A 19,028-nucleotide genomic window follows, 5' to 3' on the forward strand; every position below is an offset into this window, starting at 1 on the left:
GTGCAGCTGCTATTTCTGTCCCATTTCTAGGCTATGAAAGCAAGCTCCCAGCCCTGCAGGGACTGCTCCTTCCAGCTGAGCACAGCTTTGGTGCCCTGGATAAAGGAAGAGAACAGTTTGGAGCCTGCAGCCAGGAGTGCAGCTTCCTTCCAGCCTCAGCTCTGGCTGGGGGGTGATTCAAAAGTCACTGTGCTGGGACAAGAGCACAGTTAGGGGGAGGGGGGGGGTTGAGCCTTGCCTCTGTGGTGCTTTAGTGGTCTAACTGTGGAGCTCTGAAAGCCCTGCTGAAGCTTTAAGGGCAGTAAGAAGCCTGAGCAGCTGGCACCTGACTGTGTGAGCAACTCCCAGGTGCTCCTGGGCAGGTTTCCAGTGGGGGGAAGCTGGGGGCTGCCCAGGCTCTCACTGCAGGAAGTGGCCAAGCTCTGTCCTCCTTTTATTAAAACAAACCAACCCAGAAGGGGGGAGAAGAACAAAGCCCAAACCTTTCAGCAGTGTAAACAAAATAAACCTCTGACTGACTCTCTCTGCAGCCCCTCTGTGCTGCTGCTCAGGAGCTGCTGGGTGGAAGTCCTTTTTTCAGCAGGGCTGTGAGGTAGCTGCCCAGCTCCTCGTCCTGGAGAGAGGGGAAAAGAGAAAGAGGGTGGAAAAATAGAGCTTGTTTTTCCCAGGGGGGGCAGGAAGTTGGATGCTTGTGCCTAGAGATGGCCTGAAAGGGCTCTCAGACCCAGCACCAGGTTCAGAAAGGGAGTTGTGGGGTGCTCCTTCCAGCTGTTTTGAGGAGTGCTGCTCTTGAAAGCAAAGAAGGAACAGCACTGAGGCTTCATTTGCTTTGCTCCCAAGAAGGGACTGGAGGCACAACACAGCCCTGGCAAGCAGGGGGGTGGTGTGGGCTTTCTGCTTGGTGGCTGTTGGACACCTGAGAGGGGCAGTGCACAACATCTCTCCCTCTGAGGGCAGCAGGGAGACAAAGTGACCTAACCAAGTGGAATCACTTCAGAGAGCCACAGAATGCTTTGGGCTGGAAGGGACCTTAGAGACCATCCAGTTCCAACAGGGAGACCTTGCACTAGCCCAGGCTGCTCAGGGCCTCCTCTGCCTGCATTCAGTGGTGCCAGAGGAATATGGCTCAGGGGAGGAGAAGGATTGGCACCAAACCTAACCTGCTGAAGCAGCTGGCAGTGACTCTCCTCCTCCTCTTCCACTCAAGTGGCTGCACAGCCAGAGGGGTGAAGGCTCACCCTTGGGGCAGCAACCCACCCTGCAGCACAGGTTTGGACTGGAAGTGCCTGAGGCCTCCTACCTGGTAGGTCCAGGACACGAGCAGAACTTTGGTTCCTTGATCCTCAGAGTGTGCTGTGGCCTGGATGAGGATGGACTCCACTGTTATGGACCCATCAGGGAGGTGCTGCACAGAGTAGTCCTTCAGCACCCTGGCAAGAGAGGAGCTGGCAGTTATTCTGGGGGGGACAAGCATGCCTCTGAAGGGTGGCTCACCCCTGGCTCTCTGAACCCCAGCTGGGACAATGATCTTAGCACTGTTTATGGGCAGTGGGGGGCAAGAAGGAGGGGGCAGGCTCTTTTCAGGGCTGTCCTGTGGGCACAAACTGGAACCCAGGAGGTTCCACCTCTGGTGTGAGGCTGCTGGAGGCCTGGAGCAGGCTGCCCAGGGGGGTTGTGGAGTCCCCTGCTCCGGAGCCTTTCCAGCCCCACCTGGATGCATTCCTGGGTGGCCTGCCCTGGGTGCTCCTGCTCTGGCAGGGAGCTTGGGCTGGAGGATCCCTTCCCACCCCCCAACCATTCTGATTTGAGGGGGGGACCGCCCCAGCCTGGCACAGGCCAGGAGGCCACAGGCTGCAGCAGCGGCGCCGCGGAGACCCTGCTCTGAGCGCCGGGGGAAGGGCAGGGAGGGCCTGAGCCTGAGCCTGCTGAGCTGAGCAGGGCAGGGAGGGCCTGAGCCTAAGCCTGCTGAGCAGGGCAGGGCAGGGAGGGCCTGAGCCTAAGCCTGCTGAGCTGAGCTGAGCAGGGCAGGGAGGGCCTGAGCCTAAGCCTGCTGAGCTGAGCAGGGCAGGGAGGGCCTGAGCCTAAGCCTGCTGAGCTGAGCTGGGCAGGGCAGGGAGGGCCTGAGCCTAAGCCTGCTGAGCTGGGCAGGGCAGGGAGGGCCTGAGCCTAAGCCTGCTGAGCTGGGCAGGGCAGGGAGGGCCTGAGCCTAAGCCTGCTGAGCTGGGCAGGGCAGGGAGGGCCTGAGCCTAAGCCTGCTGAGCTGGGCAGGGCCGGGAGGGCCTGAGCCTAAGCCTGCTGAGCTGGGCAGGGCAGGGAGGGCCTGAGCCTAAGCCTGCTGAGCTGGGCAGGGCAGGGCAGGGAGGGCCTGAGCCTAAGCCTGCTGAGCTGAGCAGGGCAGGGAGGGCCTGAGCCTAAGCCTGCTGAGCAGGGCAGGGCAGGGAGGGCCTGAGCCTAAGCCTGCTGAGCTGGGCAGGGCAGGGAGGGCCTGAGCCTAAGCCTGCTGAGCAGGGCAGGGCAGGGAGGGCCTGAGCCTAAGCCTGCTGAGCAGGGCAGGGCAGGGAGGGCCTGAGCCTAAGCCTGCTGAGCTGGGCAGGGCAGGGAGGGCCTGAGCCTAAGCCTGCTGAGCAGGGCAGGGCAGGGAGGGCCTGAGCCTAAGCCTGCTGAGCTGAGCAGGGCAGGGAGGGCCTGAGCCTAAGCCTGCTGAGCTGAGCAGGGCAGGGAGGGCCTGAGCCTGAGCCTGCCGAGCTGGGCAGGGCAGGGAGGGCCTGAGCCTAAGCCTGCTGAGCTGAGCAGGGCAGGGAGGGCCTGAGCCTAAGCCTGCTGAGCTGAGCAGGGCAGGGAGGGCCTGAGCCTAAGCCTGCCGAGCTGGGCAGGGCAGGGAGGGCCTGAGCCTAAGCCTGCCGAGCTGGGCAGGGCAGGGAGGGCCTGAGCCTAAGCCTGCCGAGCTGGGCAGGGCAGGGAGGGCCTGAGCCTAAGCCTGCTGAGCTGAGCAGGGCAGGGAGGGCCTGAGCCTAAGCCTGCTGAGCTGAGCAGGGCAGGGAGGGCCTGAGCCTGCTGAGCTGGGCAGGGCAGGGAGGGCCTGAGCCTAAGCCTGCTGAGCAGGGCAGGGCAGGGAGGGCCTGAGCCTAAGCCTGCTGAGCTGAGCAGGGCAGGGAGGGCCTGAGCCTAAGCCTGCCGAGCTGGGCAGGGCAGGGAGGGCCTGAGCCTAAGCCTGCTGAGCTGAGCAGGGCAGGGAGGGCCTGAGCCTAAGCCTGCTGAGCAGGGCAGGGCAGGGAGGGCCTGAGCCTAAGCCTGCTGAGCTGAGCAGGGCAGGGAGGGCCTGAGCCTAAGCCTGCTGAGCAGGGCAGGGCAGGGAGGGCCTGAGCCTGCTGAGCAGGGCAGGGCAGGGAGGGCCTGAGCCTGCTGAGCTGAGCAGGGCAGGGAGGGCCTGAGCCTGCTGAGCAGGGCAGGGCAGGGAGGGCCTGAGCCTGCCGAGCTGTGTGGCTGGGGCAGCAGGCAGCCCGGCTGCAGAGCACTTGCCCCTTGAGGTGGTTGTAGACGCGCAGCACGGTCTCGTGCTCCTTGCGCGGGTCCTGCAGGTGCACGCGGCAGGTGAAGCGCAGCTGATGCTCCGCCAGCCCCAGCTCCTTCAGCGCCTGCTCGGGGCACAGCAGCCGGAAGCTCTGCGGGCACAGGCACACAGACACGCTCAGGACCCCGAGGGGCGGCCGCTGCCACCCCCCCGCCGCGCCTCAGGCCGCAGCAGGCTGCGAGCGTCCGCCGCCAGCCTGGCCGCGGACGCCTCCGGGGCTGAGGCTGCTGGCGGCCCGGAGAGCCAAGCGGAGCCTGGGCTGCAGCAAGAGGAGCAGGGCCAGGGAGGGGACTCTGCCCCTCTGCTCTGCCCTGCTGAGACCACAGCTGGAGCTCTGGGGCCAGTTCTGCAGCCTCTGTGCCAGGGAGGATCTGGAAGGTGCCCAGAGAAGGGCCACGAGGAGGAGCAGAGGGCTGGAGCTGCTCTGCTGTGAGCACAGCCTGAGCTGGGGCTGTGCAGTCTGGAGAAGGCTCCAAGGAGAGCTAATTGTGGCCTTCCAGGATCTGCAGGGGGCTCCAAGAAAGCTGGGGAGGGACTTTGGAGGGGGTCAGGGAGGGATAGGGCTGGGGGGGATGGAGCAAAACTAGAAGTAGGGAGATTGAGATTGGATGCTAGGAAGAAGTTGTTGCCCAGGAGGGTGGTGAGAGCCTGGCACAGGCTGCCCAGGGAGGTGGTGGAAGCCTCCTGCCTGGAGGTGTTTGCAGCCAGGCTGGAGGTGGCTGTGAGCAACCTGCTGTGGTGTGAGGTGTCCCTGCCCATGGCAGGGGGTTGGAGCTGGCTGAGCCTTGAGGTCCCTTCCAGCCCTGACAGTTCCCTGGTTCTAACCTGTGCCAGGCTCTCACCACCCTCAGGGGGGAGAATTTCTTCCTAACATCCAATCTGAATCTCCCCAGCTCTGGTTTTGTTCCTGGAGGGCAAGAGGCTGAGAGCTGGTGAAGATGGCACTCCAGAGACCAGCTAAGGTCTGCCTGACAGATTGACCTTCCCAGGGCTGCTCCTCTCCAGCTCCTCCTTCACCCAGAACTCCCTCTGGGTGATGACAACACCCAGAGGGCACAAGACAAGCAGGAGGCAGTTTTGTACTCACATTGTCCTTCATCATCAGTGTGCCATGCATCAGCTGGGGCTTCTTGACATCTGGCAAGAGACCCAAGCCAAGGGCAAGGGAAGAGAAAGGTGATGTGGTTACTGGTGATGTTCTTACCACACCAGACAGCTGCTAGAGAACGCAACAGACTGGAGCTGAATCCTTGCTGAGGTCCCAGCTGCTGGAGGACTTCACAGGCTGGAGTTCAGAGACTTAAGCTTCCCCTCTGCAGCAAGGTGTGTGGTGCTCAGCCCATGATCAGAACTCTACCCATCAGCCATGCTTAGTAACACAACCTCTGCCTCTCTTCCCAGCCACCTCCTGCTTGGAGAGGGTTTAGACTATTTTAAGCTGGGTCCAGCACAGTAGTTCCAGCCTTTAAGAGCAGGCAGGGATGGTGTTTGCATGGTGGGCAAGGGGCAGGGGGGGAGGCTTTGCTTTTAAGCACCACTGCAGGCAGGCACAGCACAGGAGCTGCTTCAGTTCCCAGGCTGCTCTCAGCCCCTTCGTGCTGCTCTGTCCCAGGGAGCGGTGCCCTGGCTCCCCACTGCCACCACTGGCCCTGCCCCCCCCTTGCCAGCCCTCTACACCACAGTGGGGGCCAGAAGGTGAAGCTGCTGGGTGAGTGGCTCTCACCTAGTGCTGTTTCTCTCTTGAGGAGCCCCAGGGATATGTCCACTGGGATGCTGGGGTTGGTGAAGATGGTTGTGGTCTCTCCATTGGCAGGCATGTAGCAGCTGACATCTGCAAGGGGAACAACCAAGCCTCAGCAGGGCTGCACTACCCAGCCCAGGCTCACCTCACCCACAGGCAGGGCCCCTGGGTGCTGGGAGTGTGGCTGCAGCTGTTGTGAGGGGCAGGAGGTGAGGGTTAGTAACTGCTGAAAGGGGGCAGCAGGGATGTGAAAGAGGCTGAAGAGCAGAAACCCCCCCCCCAAAAAACCTCCCCTGAACTCCTTGGGAGGGTGAAGAGCTAAGGGATAAAGGTAAGAGGAGTGCCTGCAGGCTGCTGGGTAACAAATGGCTGCAAAGCAAGCTGCAGCTGCTGAGCTACCAGCCAGCCTGAACTCCCTCTTCCCTTCCAGAGCTCTTCCCAAGGCCTTGAGGGGAATGAGCTCCAGAGAAGAATTACCAGTGAAGAGAGAAGCTGCTAATGAACCATTCCAAGTGCCCCCTGCCTGCCTCTAAAGCAATCCATTAAGTGCTGAGCTGTCTGATACAAGGGAGCAGCTCCAGCTTCACCTCCCACTGGGCACTACCCTGGCTGGCTGGCCCCTGCTCAGCCAGGGGATGGATATTGGCTGCCTGGAAGTGACTTTATGCCTGGCTCCAGACTCCTGGAAGCACTGGGGCTGGAAAAGCCTTTAAGAAGGTCCAGTCCAACCCTTCCTACAGCAATCCATTAAGTGCTGAGCTGTCTGATACAAGGGAGCAGCTCTAGCTTCACCTTCCACTGGGCACTACCCTGGCTGGCTGGCCCCTGCTCAGCTAGGGGATGGAAGTGACTTTATGCCTGGCTCCAGACTCCTGGAAGCACTGGGGCTGGAAAAGCCCTGCAAGAAGATCCAGTCCAACCCTTCCCACCTCTGCCAAGCCTGGTGCTAAGCCACAGCCCTCAGCACCACATCCCTGTGGCTGGGCAGCCCCGCCGGGGCCCGGCCCTCACCACACCTTCCAGGGCAGCCCAGGGGATTATGGCTGTGCCCCTGCCCCCAGGCCAGGCCCAGCAGTGCCCTTACGAAACTCCTGCTCAATCTTCTGCTTCAGGAACTCCATTTTCTTGGCCTCCCCGTGGACCAGCAGCACGCTGCGGGGCTCGGCCTGCCGGATCAGCTGCATGATGCCCTTGGCGTCGGCGTGGGCGCTGAAGGACATGTACTCCACCTGCATCTTCACCTCCAGCTGGGGGGGAGGAGGAGCAGCACAAAGCACAGCCTTGGTGAATCAGGAATGGCTTTGGCCCCCTGCAACCACCCAAACGAGCCCAGGGGCTCCTCTGTGTGCGGTGCAGAGGAGGAAGCTCAACACCCACACTGAGAACGAGGAGAGGGCTGCTGGGAGCTGAGCCTGAAGAGGGGGATGAAGGGAAAAGCTCTCCCTGATCCCCAGGAGCAAGAGAGCATCAAGTCCCACCTGCCACCCAACACCATCTCATCAACTAAACCATGGCTCCAAGTGCCACATCCAAGCCCCTCTTGAACACCTCCAGGGGTGAGGACTCCACCACCTCCCTGGGCAGCACATCCCCATGGCCAATCTCTCTGTCTGGGAAGAATTTCTTCCTCACCTCCAGCCTGAACCTCCCCTGGCACAGCTTGAGACTGTGGCCTCTTGTTCTGGTGCTAGGTGCCTGGGAGAAGAGCCCAACCCCCACCTGGCTACAGCCTCCCTTCAGGGAGTTGGAGAGAGCAAGGAGGTCTCCCCTGAGCCTCCTCTTCTGCAGGCTAAGCAACCCCAGCTCCCTCAGCCTCTCCTCCCAGGGCTCAGTGTCAGAGCATGGAGTCTCCTCCTCTGGGCACGTTCAGGACCCATCTGGCTGTGCTCCTGTGTGAGCTGCCCTGGGTGACCCTGCTTTAGCAGGGGGCTTGGACTCCAGAGAGGACCATGCTGTGATTCCATGACACTGCTCACACAGGTGCCAGAGCAAATCAGCACTTCAGGGCAGGTGCTTGGGATCCCTTGATAAATGGATCCCTTTCCCCAGCTGTTAGCCACAAGCATGGCCCTGAGCCACTGCTGCCAGGGGGCAGGGGAAGCAAACTCCCAGCCCACCCCCACATAACATGCTCCTGGGGTGTTCTCCACATTGGCTGGGATACATTCCCATTACAGGGTATCCAACCCCCAGCTCAAGCTCTTCAGAGCCTCCCCCCCACAGCTCCTCCTCCTTGCAGCTCCAACTTACTATTTGCCTTCCCTCCATCTCCAGCTTGCGTTGGCCGCTCAGGATCTTGTGGCCCACGGTGCCCTGCACGCAGTAGCCAGGCATGATGACCTGGGAGGGGAGCCACAACAGGCACTCACAGCACTGCCCTGCCTGCAAAAGCTCCTCAGCAGCATCAAGCCCCTTCTCTGGCTCTGCCTGGCCTGCTGCCACCCCCTGGCCCTCAGCATCACAGGCGGCCAGGGGGCGGAAGGGACCCAGAGAGCTCATCCAGCCCAAGCCCCCTGCCAGAGCAGGGCCATACAAGCTCAGGTCCAGAAGGGCCTTGAAAGACCCAGAGGAGACTCCACAACCCCTCTGGGCAGCCTGTTCCAGTGCTCTGTGACCCTCCCAGTGAAGCAGTTCCTCCTTGTGTTGAGGTGGAAGCTCCTGTGCTGCAGCTTCCATCCACTGCCCCTTGTCCTGTCCCCGGGAGCAAGGGAGCAGAGCCTGTCCCTGCCCCTCCCTCCTGCCCCCCAGCCCTCAGATATTGATAAACACTTATTGAATCCCCTCTAAGTCTTCTCTTCTCCAGACTGGACAGCCCCAGGTCCCTCAGCCTCTCCTCACCAGGCAGTGCTCAGTCCCCATCCATCCTCACAGCCCTCTGCTGGACCCTCTCCAGCAGATCCCTGTCCCTCTGAGACTGGGGAGCCCAGAACTGCCACAGCTCACAAACCACAGCTCCAGCCTGCCCCTGGGCTGTGTGTAACACAAACCACACTGCTGAGGAGGTTTGTGCTGTGACCATCTCACACACAAGCCTCCCTCCCTGGGAAGCTGCTTGCTTTGCTCTGCAGCTTGGGAAGAGCCAGGGGGAGGAGAGAGCAAACTGCTGCAATCCATACAGCAGCCAAGAGGCTCAAGCTAGTTCCAGGTGGCTCTGAAGCAGCTTCAGATGAATGAAAGCACTCCTGGAAATAAGAGCTCTCCCTGTCTGAGACAAGGTCCCAGCTCCTCCTCCCAGTACCTGAAGGGGGCTCCAAGAAGGCTGCAGAGGGACTGCCCCCAAAGGCCTGCAGGGGCAGGACAAAGGGCAACGGGCTGAAATTGAGCAGCAGATTGAGTTGTGAGGAACAAGGTCTGTGCCAGGAGGCTGCTGGAACACTGCAACAGGCTGCCCAGGGAGGTGCCTGCTGAGGCTCCATCCCTGGAGAGGTTCAGGGTCAGGCTGGAGAGGGCCCTGAGCAACCTGCTCCAGTGGAGGGGATTGGACTGGATGAGCTTTGGAGGCCCCTTGCAACCCAACCCCTTCTCTGCTTCCCCTCCTCTGCTGCCATCACACAGCAAGGGAAAAACAGAGCTTGAAAGAGCTCTGCCCTGGGCTGCTGCAGTGCAGGGCTTGTGTCAGGTAGCTCTGGGGGCTCAGGAAATGCTCTCCTGCAGCCTGTGCCCCCCTCCCATCGGCACACCCCAAGGAAATGATTTCTTACCATGTTCTTCTCATTGCCTGCCCACTTCTTGAAGATCTGAAGGGACTGTCCTGCATGAAGCATGCCAGGGGTTGCAAACACAACCTGGAATCATACAGAGGAGTATTCAACACCCAGCTCCCATCACTGCACAGTCCACAACACTTCACTACTGCTCCAGAGCTCCAGGGGGGGATTTATGGCTGCTTGATTTTCACTGAAGCTGAACTGGGAGCAGCCAACTTCTGGCTGGTAGAAACTGAGCAGCTTTGTGATGTTCCACCATGCTCAAGGGATGCCTAGAGGAGGGCTGGGGAGGGGATGAGAGGCAATGGTTTGGAAGTGGAGCAGGGCAGAGTTAGGTTGGGCATCAGGAGGGAGTTCTGCACAGTGAGAGGGGGAGACACTGGAACAGGCTGCACAGAGAGGTGGTTGAGGCTCCAACCCTGAAGCTATTCAAGATCAGCCTTGCTGTGGCCCTGAGCAGCCTGATCCAGCTGGAGATGTCCCTGCTGAGGGCAGGGGGGGTTGGACAAGAAGCCCTTGGAGGGTCCCTTCCAATGCAACCTGTGACAGGGCAGAGGATCCAAGGTTTGCCTTAGCCAGAGCCCCAGCCCCAGCTCCCTGCCATGCCACACCTGCCCTCACCTTGCAAATCCACCTACCATAGGCCCTGGGTTGTCTGCAAAGGCCCTGTCAAAGGCTTTGATGTGTTTGAACTCAAACATGTTCCTCTGCACAAAGGTCTTCCTGATCTTCTGGTTGGTCCAGGTGATGAAGAGCTTGTAGTAGTGATTGGCCTTCTCTGTCAGGCCCGTGGAGAAGTAGATGGGAGCCTTCAGATTCATCCTCTCCCTGCAGGCAAAAAGGGGTCCAGAGACCTGTGAGGGCCAAAGTGTGAGCATGGAGAGCCAGGAGCCCACTCCATAAAGCCATGGAAGCCTCCAGAGGTGCTCTTGGGCACAGCCTGCTCCCAGCAAGTCAAGCAGTGGCACAACAAACATCACAGTGCTGGGCATTAACTTCCTGCAGAGCAGCTTCAGTCCAAGCCTCCTTCTCACCCTGCCTGTGGCAGCCACTCCAGGCCAGCCCCAGCCCCAGTGGCAGCCACTCCAGGCCAGCCCCAGCAGAATAGAATAGAATAAACCAGGTGGGAAAAGACCTTTAAGATCATCAAGTCCAACCTATCACTCAGCACCATCTGATCAACTAAACCATGGCACCAAGGGCCTCATCCAGGCTCTTCCTAAACACCTCCAGGGATGGGGACTCCACCACCTCCCTGGGCAGCACATCCCAGTGGCCAATCTCTCTGTCTGGGAAGAATTTCTTCCTAGCATCCACCCTGAACCTCCCCTGGCACAGCTTGAGACTGTGGCCTCTTGTTCTGCTGCTGGGTGCCTGGGAGAGCCCAGCTGGCTCCAGCCTCCCTTCAGGGAGTTGGAGAGAGCAAGAAGGTCTCCCCTGAGCCTCCTCTTCTGCAGGCTAAGCAACCCCAGCTCCCTCAGCCTCTCCTCAGGGCTGTGCTCCAGACCCCTCCCCAGCTCTGTTGCCCTTCTCTGGACACCTTCCAGCACCTCAACATCTTCCCATCTGAGGGGCCCAGAACTGGACACAGGACTCCAGGTGTGGCCCAAGCAGTGTCAGCCACTGCAGCCCATGCCCAGTGTCCATCACTGCTGTGAGATTTACTCCCAAGTGCAGCCACCCTCAACTGACAAAAGACATTTCCACCCAATGCTTGTCTGCAGTTTCCTTCTTGCTCCTCCCTCCTGCCTCTGCCAGGAGAGCAGCCTGAGAAGTGGAAGAGCTGCTCTCCACTTCTGTTGCAGGGTTGTTGTTGATGCTGACTGTTTAGAGGAGGGAATGACAGAGTGAGTGGTAGGGGCTGGAAGGGACCTCCAGAGGGCATCCAAGTCCCCTGCCAGAGCAGGTTCACCTGGCTGTCCCACTGCTCAGAGCCAGGAGTGGAGGATAAGAGACTGCTGGAACCAAGCCACAGCTGCCAGGACCCCTGGTGAGCATCCTTGGACTCAGCACAGCATGAAAGAAGCACAAAGCTGCCAGGGCCAGGAGCTCAGGAAGACAAATGGAGGGGGGAGACAGACTGCAGGGACTGCACTCACCAGAAGGTTTCCAACAAGATGCAGAGCTCCTGGGCACGGCCAAGGGCGAAAACTGGGATGAGAACCTGCAAGGGAATGGTGTGGAGGCAGAGAGACCCCAGCAGCATGGCAGCAGCACTGCAGTGTGGCCTCAACAAGCCCCTCAGCTCCCTCTTGCTTTCTGATGCCCTTCTGCTGCCTTTATTTCCCCACAGGAGTATCACAGAATGGTTGGAAGGGACCCCCAGGAGCATCAGGCCCAACCTTCCCAGGTGACAGTGGAGCTGAGCTGCCCCAGCAGGCAGTGTGGTATCTGAGCAGCACCTATCCTGCCCAAGACCCTGGTCTCAGCCTCTTCATTTGCAGGGCTAAGAGGATCCTTCAGTACCCAAGATGGAAATGAAGTTAGTTTTGCCTTTATCCTCCACCTTTGCAGCCTGGAAGCAAAGCCTCTCCCTGGCTGCCTCCCTCAGCTCATTGTCTGGGGCTCCTCTGGGCAAAACTAAGTGTTGGAGAGAGTGCAGGTGGAAGAACACAAAACCACCTTCAGTGCCAGGCAGTGCTCCCAGGCAGGTGCCTGAGTTTAAAGCTTACACAGCATTAGAATCAGAGAGCTGTCAGGGTTGGAAGGGACCTCAATGCTCAGCCAGCTCCAACCCCCCTGCCATGGGCAGGGACACCTCACACCACAGCAGGTTGCTCACAACCTGGCCTTCAACACCTCCAGGGAAGAGGCTTCCACCACCTCCCTGGGCAGCCTGTGCCAGGCTCTCACCACAGAGAGGCAAGAAGAGCTGCAGAGATCCTCACCTAGACCACCACAGAGTCACAGAATGGGTTGGAAAGGACTTTAAAGCTCAGCCAGTTCCAAGCCCCTGCCACAGGCAGGGACACCTCCCACCAGCACAGGGTGCTCAAGGCCTCATCCAGCCTGGCCTGGAACCCCTCCATGCAGGGGGCATGCAGAGCCTCCCTGGGCAGCCTGTGCCAGCGCCTCCCCACAGAATTCCTGCCTCATCTCCAGTCTCACTCTGCCCTCCTCGAGCTTCCATCCATCCCCCCTCCTCCTCTTAGTCCAAGCCCCGCTCAGAAGTGCCTCCCCAGGGTCCCTGCAGGCCCCCTGGTACCTTCCCTCCTCGTTCCACAGTCTCATGGACCTTCTTGAGGAAGTCTCTCTCCCTGCAGCGCTTGGAGTCCCTGATGGTGGTGGCGTAGGTGGACTCGGTGATCAGCAGGTCCGGCCGGCACCTGTCGATCCAGGCGGCGCTGCCACGGAGGCAAGGGGGAAACTGAGCCAGCACAGCAAGAGGGGGAGCCAGCAGCTCCAGGGCTGCAGGCCTCAGAGGTGGCTGGGGACTGCCACTGTCTCCATCTGCAGGCAGGAAAGCAGGAAGCCAGAGGGGCACTGCCTTGCCTGCAGCTCTGCAGCAGCACCAGGGCCTCCCTCTGGAGGCCACAGAAGCACAGAACCAGCCAGGTTGGAAGAGACCTCAGAGAGCATCAAGTCCAAGCTGTCCCCCAGCACCTCCTGCCAGCTAAACCATGGCTCCAAGGGCCACAGCCCCTCTGGAACACCTCCAGGCATGGGGACTCCACCACCTCCCTGGGCAGCACATTCCCATGGCCAATCTCTCTTGCTGGGAAGAACTTTCTCCTCACCTCCAGCCTAAACCTCCCCTGGCACAGCTTGAGACTGTGGCCTCTTGTTCTGGTGCTGCTTGCCATGGAGTGGTTTGGACTGGACAGGACCTTTAAAGCTCATCTACTTCAACCCCCCTCTGCCTTGGCAACTGGAGCAGGTTGCTCAGAGCCCCAGACAAGCTGACCTGGCAGGGCTCCAGGGCTGGGGCAGCTCCCACCCCTCTGGGCAGCCTGGGGCAGGTCTTAGCACCCTCAGCACAAAACATTCCTTCCTTCTCCTCTGCAGCCTGAGTCTCCCTCTTTCAGTTTCAAACCATCACCCCCTGTCCTGTCACCACAGGCCTGGCTCAAAAGTCTGTCCCCAGCTTTCTGAGCAGCCTCTTGAAGCACTGAAAGGCCACCTGGAAGGTCACCAGCCTGATAGGGGCCTCCTTGGTGGCCAGGCTGAACACTCCCAACCCTCTCAGCCCTCAGAGCAGAGGGGTCCCTGCCCTCCCATCACTTTTTGTGGTCTCCCCTGGACTTGCTCCAACAATTTAATGTCTTTTCTATTACCTATCTTTAGAAAGAGCTTAGTGGAGCATCCAGAAGTGGAGGACATTGAAGTCTGTCTGGAAGACTCAATGTCCATCTGTTCACTCCCATAACTCAAACTGACATTTAGCATCTTCCCACCCTGAAGTGCTGCAGTCTCCCAGCCAAGAATCAGTGCTGAGCAGCCCTCAGCATTAGGAGAGGCTGTGCTGGAATCTCCCTCTCACAGAAGGAAGGTCACCTTTCCTGCCCTGGAACCTTTCTTCTGCCTCCTACTTACCCTAAATGTCTGTCTGGTGTCATGTTGTAGTCACCCTGAGGGAAGAAGAGAGCTCCATCAACCTTGCCCAGGCCCCCAAGAGGAGACACAGCAATCTCCTCAGAGAATCAGCTGAGGGGGGCCAAGCATTGCACTTACAGTGTACACCACTGACTCACAGCCAACCTTGATCTGGAACATGGCTGCCCCCAGCACGTGGCCTGCATAGTAAGCTTTGATCTCCAGCTCCTCATCCACCTGCACCAACACAACACTGCCTCAGTGCCCACATTCCAAACCAGCACTGAGTCACAGGGTGCTCTGGGTTGGAAAGGACCTCCTGGGGTCAGCTAATCCAAGCCTCTCTCTGCAGTCAGCAGAGGCAGCCTCAACTAGATCAGGTGGCCCAGAGCCCCCAAGGAGCCTGACCTTGAAGATCTCCAGGGCTGGGGCTTCACCTACCTCCCTGGGCAGCCTCTTGCAGCACCCTCATGATGCAGAACTTGTTGCTAGGCTCAAGAACCTGCTCCTGCAAAGCAGCAGCTCCTACAACAACCCAGAGCATGCAGAAGTGATGCCTCACCTGAACTGTCTGGTGAAGATGCACAGCAACCACTTTCTTCATGCAGTCTTTGATCATTTGGGAAGTGAAGAAGTTGATCTCCCCTTTCTTATCCACAGTTATCTTCCTGTAGTCCTCCAGCAGGATGGGGCAGATGGCCTTGGTGGGATGTGTCATGTAAATGGGCCCATCATAGCCAACCATCTCACTGAAGTAGGGCAGAGCTCCACAGTGGTCCAAGTGGAAGTGGCTGCAGAGACACAAAGGATAGAAGAGAAGCTGCCCAGGGCTCTGGCCCTCCTGCTGCTCACATTTAAAGCTCAGATCTCCCTCCACTGCTGCAGGACACAGAGGAGGCAGCCAGAACCTGAGGAAATCACAGTGCCACACAGCCCTCCTGCTTCCCAAGGAAGCCTCCTCACCTGATGATCACACAGTCCAGGAAGTCAGTCAGCCTTCCGTTCTGAGTGATGTAGGAGAAGTCAGGAAAGCGTCTCTGCAGGGACACACGGACCAGGCCTCCCCTCAGGAGCCAGCCCCCCACCCCACTGCCCCCCAGCTGCACCCCACTGCCCCCCACCACTGCCTCCCAGCCCTACCCCACTGCCCCCCAGCTCCACCCCACTGCCCCCCAGCTCCACCCCACCACCCCCCAGCCCTACCCCACTGCCCCCCACCACTGCCTCCCAGCCCTACCCCACTGCCCCCCACCACTGCCCCCCAGCCCTACCCCACTGCCCCCCAGCTCCACCCCACTGCCCCCAGCCCTACCCCACTGCCCCCCACCACTGCCCCTCAGCTCCACCCCACTGCCCCCCCCCACTGCCCACCAGCTCCACCCCACTGCCCCCCCCCACTGCCCACCAGCTCCACCCCACTGCCCCCCAGCTCCACCCCACTGCCCCCCAGGCCCTACCCCACTGCCCCTCAGCTCCACCCCACTGCCCCCCCCCACTGCCCACCAGCTCCACCCCACTGCCCCCCAGCTCCACCCCCCAACCCCCCCCACTGCCCCCCAGCCTCACCCCACTGCCCCCCAGCCCCCCACCACTGCCCACCCCCCCCAGCCCCGGGGAGGCAGGCAGCCTTCAGAGAGCAGGGCAGAGGGCAGGGCGAGGAGGCAGGCCCCGTGCTGCGGGGGGCAGGCCCCCGGGGGCAGCTGTGCAGCACCCTGGGGTGCCCCAGCAGGCTCACGTCGTCGTTGTAGCCCATGTGCATGCCGCAGTCCAGCATCACGTTCTTGCCCGCGATGGACACCAGGATGCAGCTGCGCCCCACGTCCTGGCCGGCCCCTGGGTGCAGGCACAGCGGTCAGGCATCCTGGCAGCAGCCACACTCACTTGGAAGAGAAGCATCTGGAGGTCCCTGCAAACCTCCCAGCCCCGTCTCTGACACAGGAGAAGCCTAATCCCCCCTCCCAGGGAGGAGCTGCTGAGAGCGGCCAGGCGCTGGTGCAGGCTGCCCAGGGGGGTGGTGGAGTCCCCACCCCTGGAGCTGCCCCACAAGTGTGTGGCCATGGGGACGTGGTTTGGTGGCAGTGGTGGTGGGGCTTGATGATCTTGGAGGCCTCTTCCATCATTCTGTGACCTGACTCAGCCCAGTCCCCGAGACTGGGAGAGCAGAACTGCGGCAAACAGAGCACTGCCTGCAGGAGCTGCTGAGGGGCAGGGCACAGCTCTCCCTGCCCAGCCCTCTGCAAGCACAGCCACACAGCTTCAAGGCCAAATGATCTGCAAGTGAGCAGGAGGGAACTCAGTGCTCCTAGGGCTCTGCACTTCCCTCACAGTGAATCAGAGAATGTTAGGGGGCGGGAGAGACCTCCAGAGATCCTCCAGTCCAAGCTCCCTGCCAGAGCAGGAGCACCCAGGGCAGCTGACACAGGAACACAGCCAGGTGGGGCCTGAAGGTCTCCAGAGCAGGAGGCTCCACAACCTCTCTGGGCAGCCTGCTCCAGGCCTCCAACACCCTCACAGCAAGGAGGTTTTTCCTCCCCTGTGTTCCAGCTTGTATCCACTGCCCCTCATCCTCTCACAGGACACCACTGGGCCTCATCCAACCCAGCCTTGAACCCCTCCAGGGAGGAAGCAGCCACAGCCTCCCTGGGCAGCCTGTGCCAGTGTCTGCCCACCCTCACTGGAAAGAATTTCTTCCTCATCTCCAGTCTCAATCTGCCCTCCTCAAGCTGCAATCCATTCCCCCTCATCCTATTACTCCAAGCCCTTGTCAGAAGTCCATCCCCAGGTTTCCTGCAGGCCCCCTGGTACCTTCCCTCCAGGGCTGAGGCTTCCACCACCTCCCTGGGCAACCTGTGCCAGGCTCTCACCACAAACACGTTGCTTTGAGCTCCAGATCCCAGAGTTCTTCAGTGTCTTGATTTCAGGGTGATTTTAGATGGGACTTACCCAAAGGAGTGACTTTGATTTCAGGCATTTTAACACTCCCAGTCTCAACCCGCAGGGCAAGCTACTTCAGAAACAGTCCAGTGAGGACCACGGAAAGAGAAGACGACTGCAGTGTTTCCACAGCTGCCATTTCGATTGTTCTTCGGTGGCAGAAGGCTTAAGCAGGAGCTCAACTTCATCCTAGGAGGCAATCAGTCAGAAAGCACAAGTCAGGCCCAAACTTGGGGGGATCAAGAACCCGCGGGGATCCCGGCTTGGCTAACCGCCCCCAACGCTGGGACTTAGGGGCACTGATGCGAGGCTCCGCTCGCCCCGCAGGACCCCGACCAAAGGGTTGGGACCCCGGAACGAAGCCCCCAGCCCGCCCCGGTGCTAGCAGCGGCGCCCAGGCCCCGCTCACCGCCGCCCCGGGCCTGCTCCTCAGACGCCCGCACGCATGCGCAGCCGCACGCCCGCTGGGGCCCGCCCTCGCCGTTGCGGATTGGTCCGGCCCCTGCCCACGCGAGGCAGCGGCCGCCGTGGATTGGTGGAGCTCGAGCGTGACGTTTCGGCAGGAGCCGCTGCGGATTGGTCAGGCTGAGCGTGACGCAGCGCGGAAGCAGGGCGAGGGCGCGATGGCGGACGATGCTTTCAGCTTGCGGGAGGTTCTCGCCGCTTTCCAGACCTGCGTGACGGATCGGCGGGAGGTGCTGCTGAGCCCCTACCTGTGCGGCTGGCGGGGGCTCATCCGGTGAGTGCCCTCGGCGACCTCTCCCCCGGGTTCCGTGCTTAGCTTGCCGCCGGTTAACGCGAGCATCTCCCCGCTGCGCGCAGGTTCCTGCACCGCCTGGGAGCCATCTTCTCCTTCGTCTCCAAGGACGCCGTGGCCAAGGTGCAGATCATGGAGAGCTACTGCGGCGGCGAGCAGCGGGAGAAGTACGTCTCGCTGCAGTCCATGGTGGAGTATGAGCTGGCCAACGGGCTGGTGGACTTGCAGAAGCGGTCTGGCCACCCTGACTCCGGGTGCCGCACCGTCCTCCGCCTCCACAGGGCCCTGCGCTGGCTGCAGCTCTTCCTGGAGGGGCTGAGGACGGGCCAGGAGGACTCACGGACGTCTGTCATCTGCACGGACTCCTACAACGCATCCCTGGCCGCCTTCCACCCCTGGGTTATTCGCAAGGCTGCCACGGTGGCCTTCTGTGCCCTGCCGCCCCGAAACGCCTTCCTGGAGATCATGAACGTGGGGACACCCGAGGAAGCTGTCACCATGCTGGGCGAGGCTCTGCCCTACATCTGCAACGTCTACAGCATCACCCAGGAGCTCTTTGCCCAGCATCAGCTGCTTGACCTTCCTTGACAGGAGGGATGCTAAAGAGATGAAGGATGAACCAGGTGCAGACTGGTTCCTGGAGCATCAGGCTCTGGGTCCTTGGTCACTCTCCCTTTCCCTGCAGGGAGCTGACACACTGGCAAAGCTATCCAGGATGCCTCACTTCATAAGGGAAAAGCCTGTACCTGTTTTGTATTTATGGGTAGCTGCCTGTATGTGCAGAGCTTTGGCTCTGCAGTAAGAGGCACTACTCTTAGTGTGCTTAAGGGATTCCTTTTTTTCCTGCCTGGACTCACCTTCTGCTCCCCAGCCAGCCTGGGGAGGGAGGGGGGAGCTTGATTTCTCTTCTTTTAAGCCAAACTGCAACTTGAGCAGCCATACACCAATAGCCAGGACCTGTGTGACAGCACAGCTTTGGGATGTGGTGCCTGAACACACCTACCCCTGAGCTCACGTGGCCACTTTTGTTTACAGCCTCTTCCCTGGAACAGACCCAGGGGGTTTCACCCTCTGTTAGGCTTTAACTTTTCAGAGACAGTCCTGAGGAAGGAGTTTCTGAAGGGCAGCTCTGCAGCTTGCACTCACAGCCTCCATGGCTGCTGCTAATCCTTAGCATTCAAGGAGGAGGTGGTCTGTGGCATTACTGGCTGGGACCACCCTTCTCTTATGCATTAAAGCAAAGCCTTCCTTCTGGGCAGCTTCCTGTTAATCTCTGCTCTGTGTCCCCTGCACAATCTGTCCAGCTAAAGCTGCAGGCTGCACCTTAACCTGCTTTGCAGCCAGGCTCCTGATGGTGGTGTCACCATGAATGTGTCAGATTGCCTCCAAGAAATGGCTCCTCTGAGGAGAAATCCCAACCTGCACTGTAAGTCACTGCTTTGTGAAGCCTCTGTCTGTGCACAGCAGCTGGGCTGTGTGTGGATGAACACACACCCAGCATGAAGCATAGCAAACTCTGTATGCAGCTTTTTCAAGCTGAAAGAGTGCTACATTGTGAGGGCAGGATGATGTGAGTGTTGGGGAGGAGGAGGGGAGAGCCCACAGGCTGGGAGATGGTTGGATTGTGTCTCTGCCAGGTGCATTTGGGGCTCATGTAACCCTGTCTGATCCAGGAGATCACAGTTACCTCACAGAGATCTCACTAACTGGCCATTAAATGATGTGAATAACACACTGCTGGAGAGTGTCCTTTCTAGGAGTGCTTCCTGCTTCTGTGGGGCTGGA

At 60.2% G+C, this 19,028-nt stretch overlaps 2 protein-coding genes across 2 annotated transcripts; one reads left to right on the plus strand and one right to left on the minus strand.

Moving 5' to 3' along the window:
* Window positions 1-540: 540 nt before the first annotated feature.
* On the minus strand, window positions 541-16,911 carry INTS11 (integrator complex subunit 11). Its single transcript, XM_054175882.1, has 18 exons — window positions 16,896-16,911; window positions 16,496-16,675; window positions 15,288-15,385; window positions 14,516-14,589; window positions 14,115-14,343; window positions 13,691-13,789; window positions 13,553-13,587; window positions 12,225-12,363; window positions 11,119-11,183; window positions 9,658-9,847; window positions 9,014-9,097; window positions 7,563-7,652; window positions 6,397-6,559; window positions 5,295-5,402; window positions 4,659-4,708; window positions 3,520-3,662; window positions 1,301-1,430; window positions 541-613 (listed from the first exon to the last, which is right to left on the minus strand). The coding sequence occupies exons 2-18, from the start codon at window positions 16,521-16,523 to the stop codon at window positions 548-550; spliced, it is 1,791 nt and encodes a 596-aa protein (XP_054031857.1). The 5' UTR covers window positions 16,524-16,675; window positions 16,896-16,911; the 3' UTR covers window positions 541-547.
* A 192-nt stretch (window positions 16,912-17,103) lies between these two features.
* CPTP (ceramide-1-phosphate transfer protein) lies at window positions 17,104-18,430 on the plus strand. Its single transcript, XM_009906861.2, has 2 exons — window positions 17,104-17,225; window positions 17,309-18,430. Exons 1-2 carry the CDS (start codon window positions 17,110-17,112, stop codon window positions 17,829-17,831), a joined length of 639 nt encoding a protein of 212 aa, XP_009905163.2. The 5' UTR covers window positions 17,104-17,109; the 3' UTR covers window positions 17,832-18,430.
* The last annotated feature ends 598 nt before the right edge of the window (window positions 18,431-19,028 follow it).

Source organism: Dryobates pubescens, chromosome 33 (assembly GCF_014839835.1).
Source record: "Dryobates pubescens isolate bDryPub1 chromosome 33, bDryPub1.pri, whole genome shotgun sequence".
Taxonomy (NCBI): Eukaryota; Metazoa; Chordata; class Aves; order Piciformes; family Picidae; genus Dryobates; species Dryobates pubescens.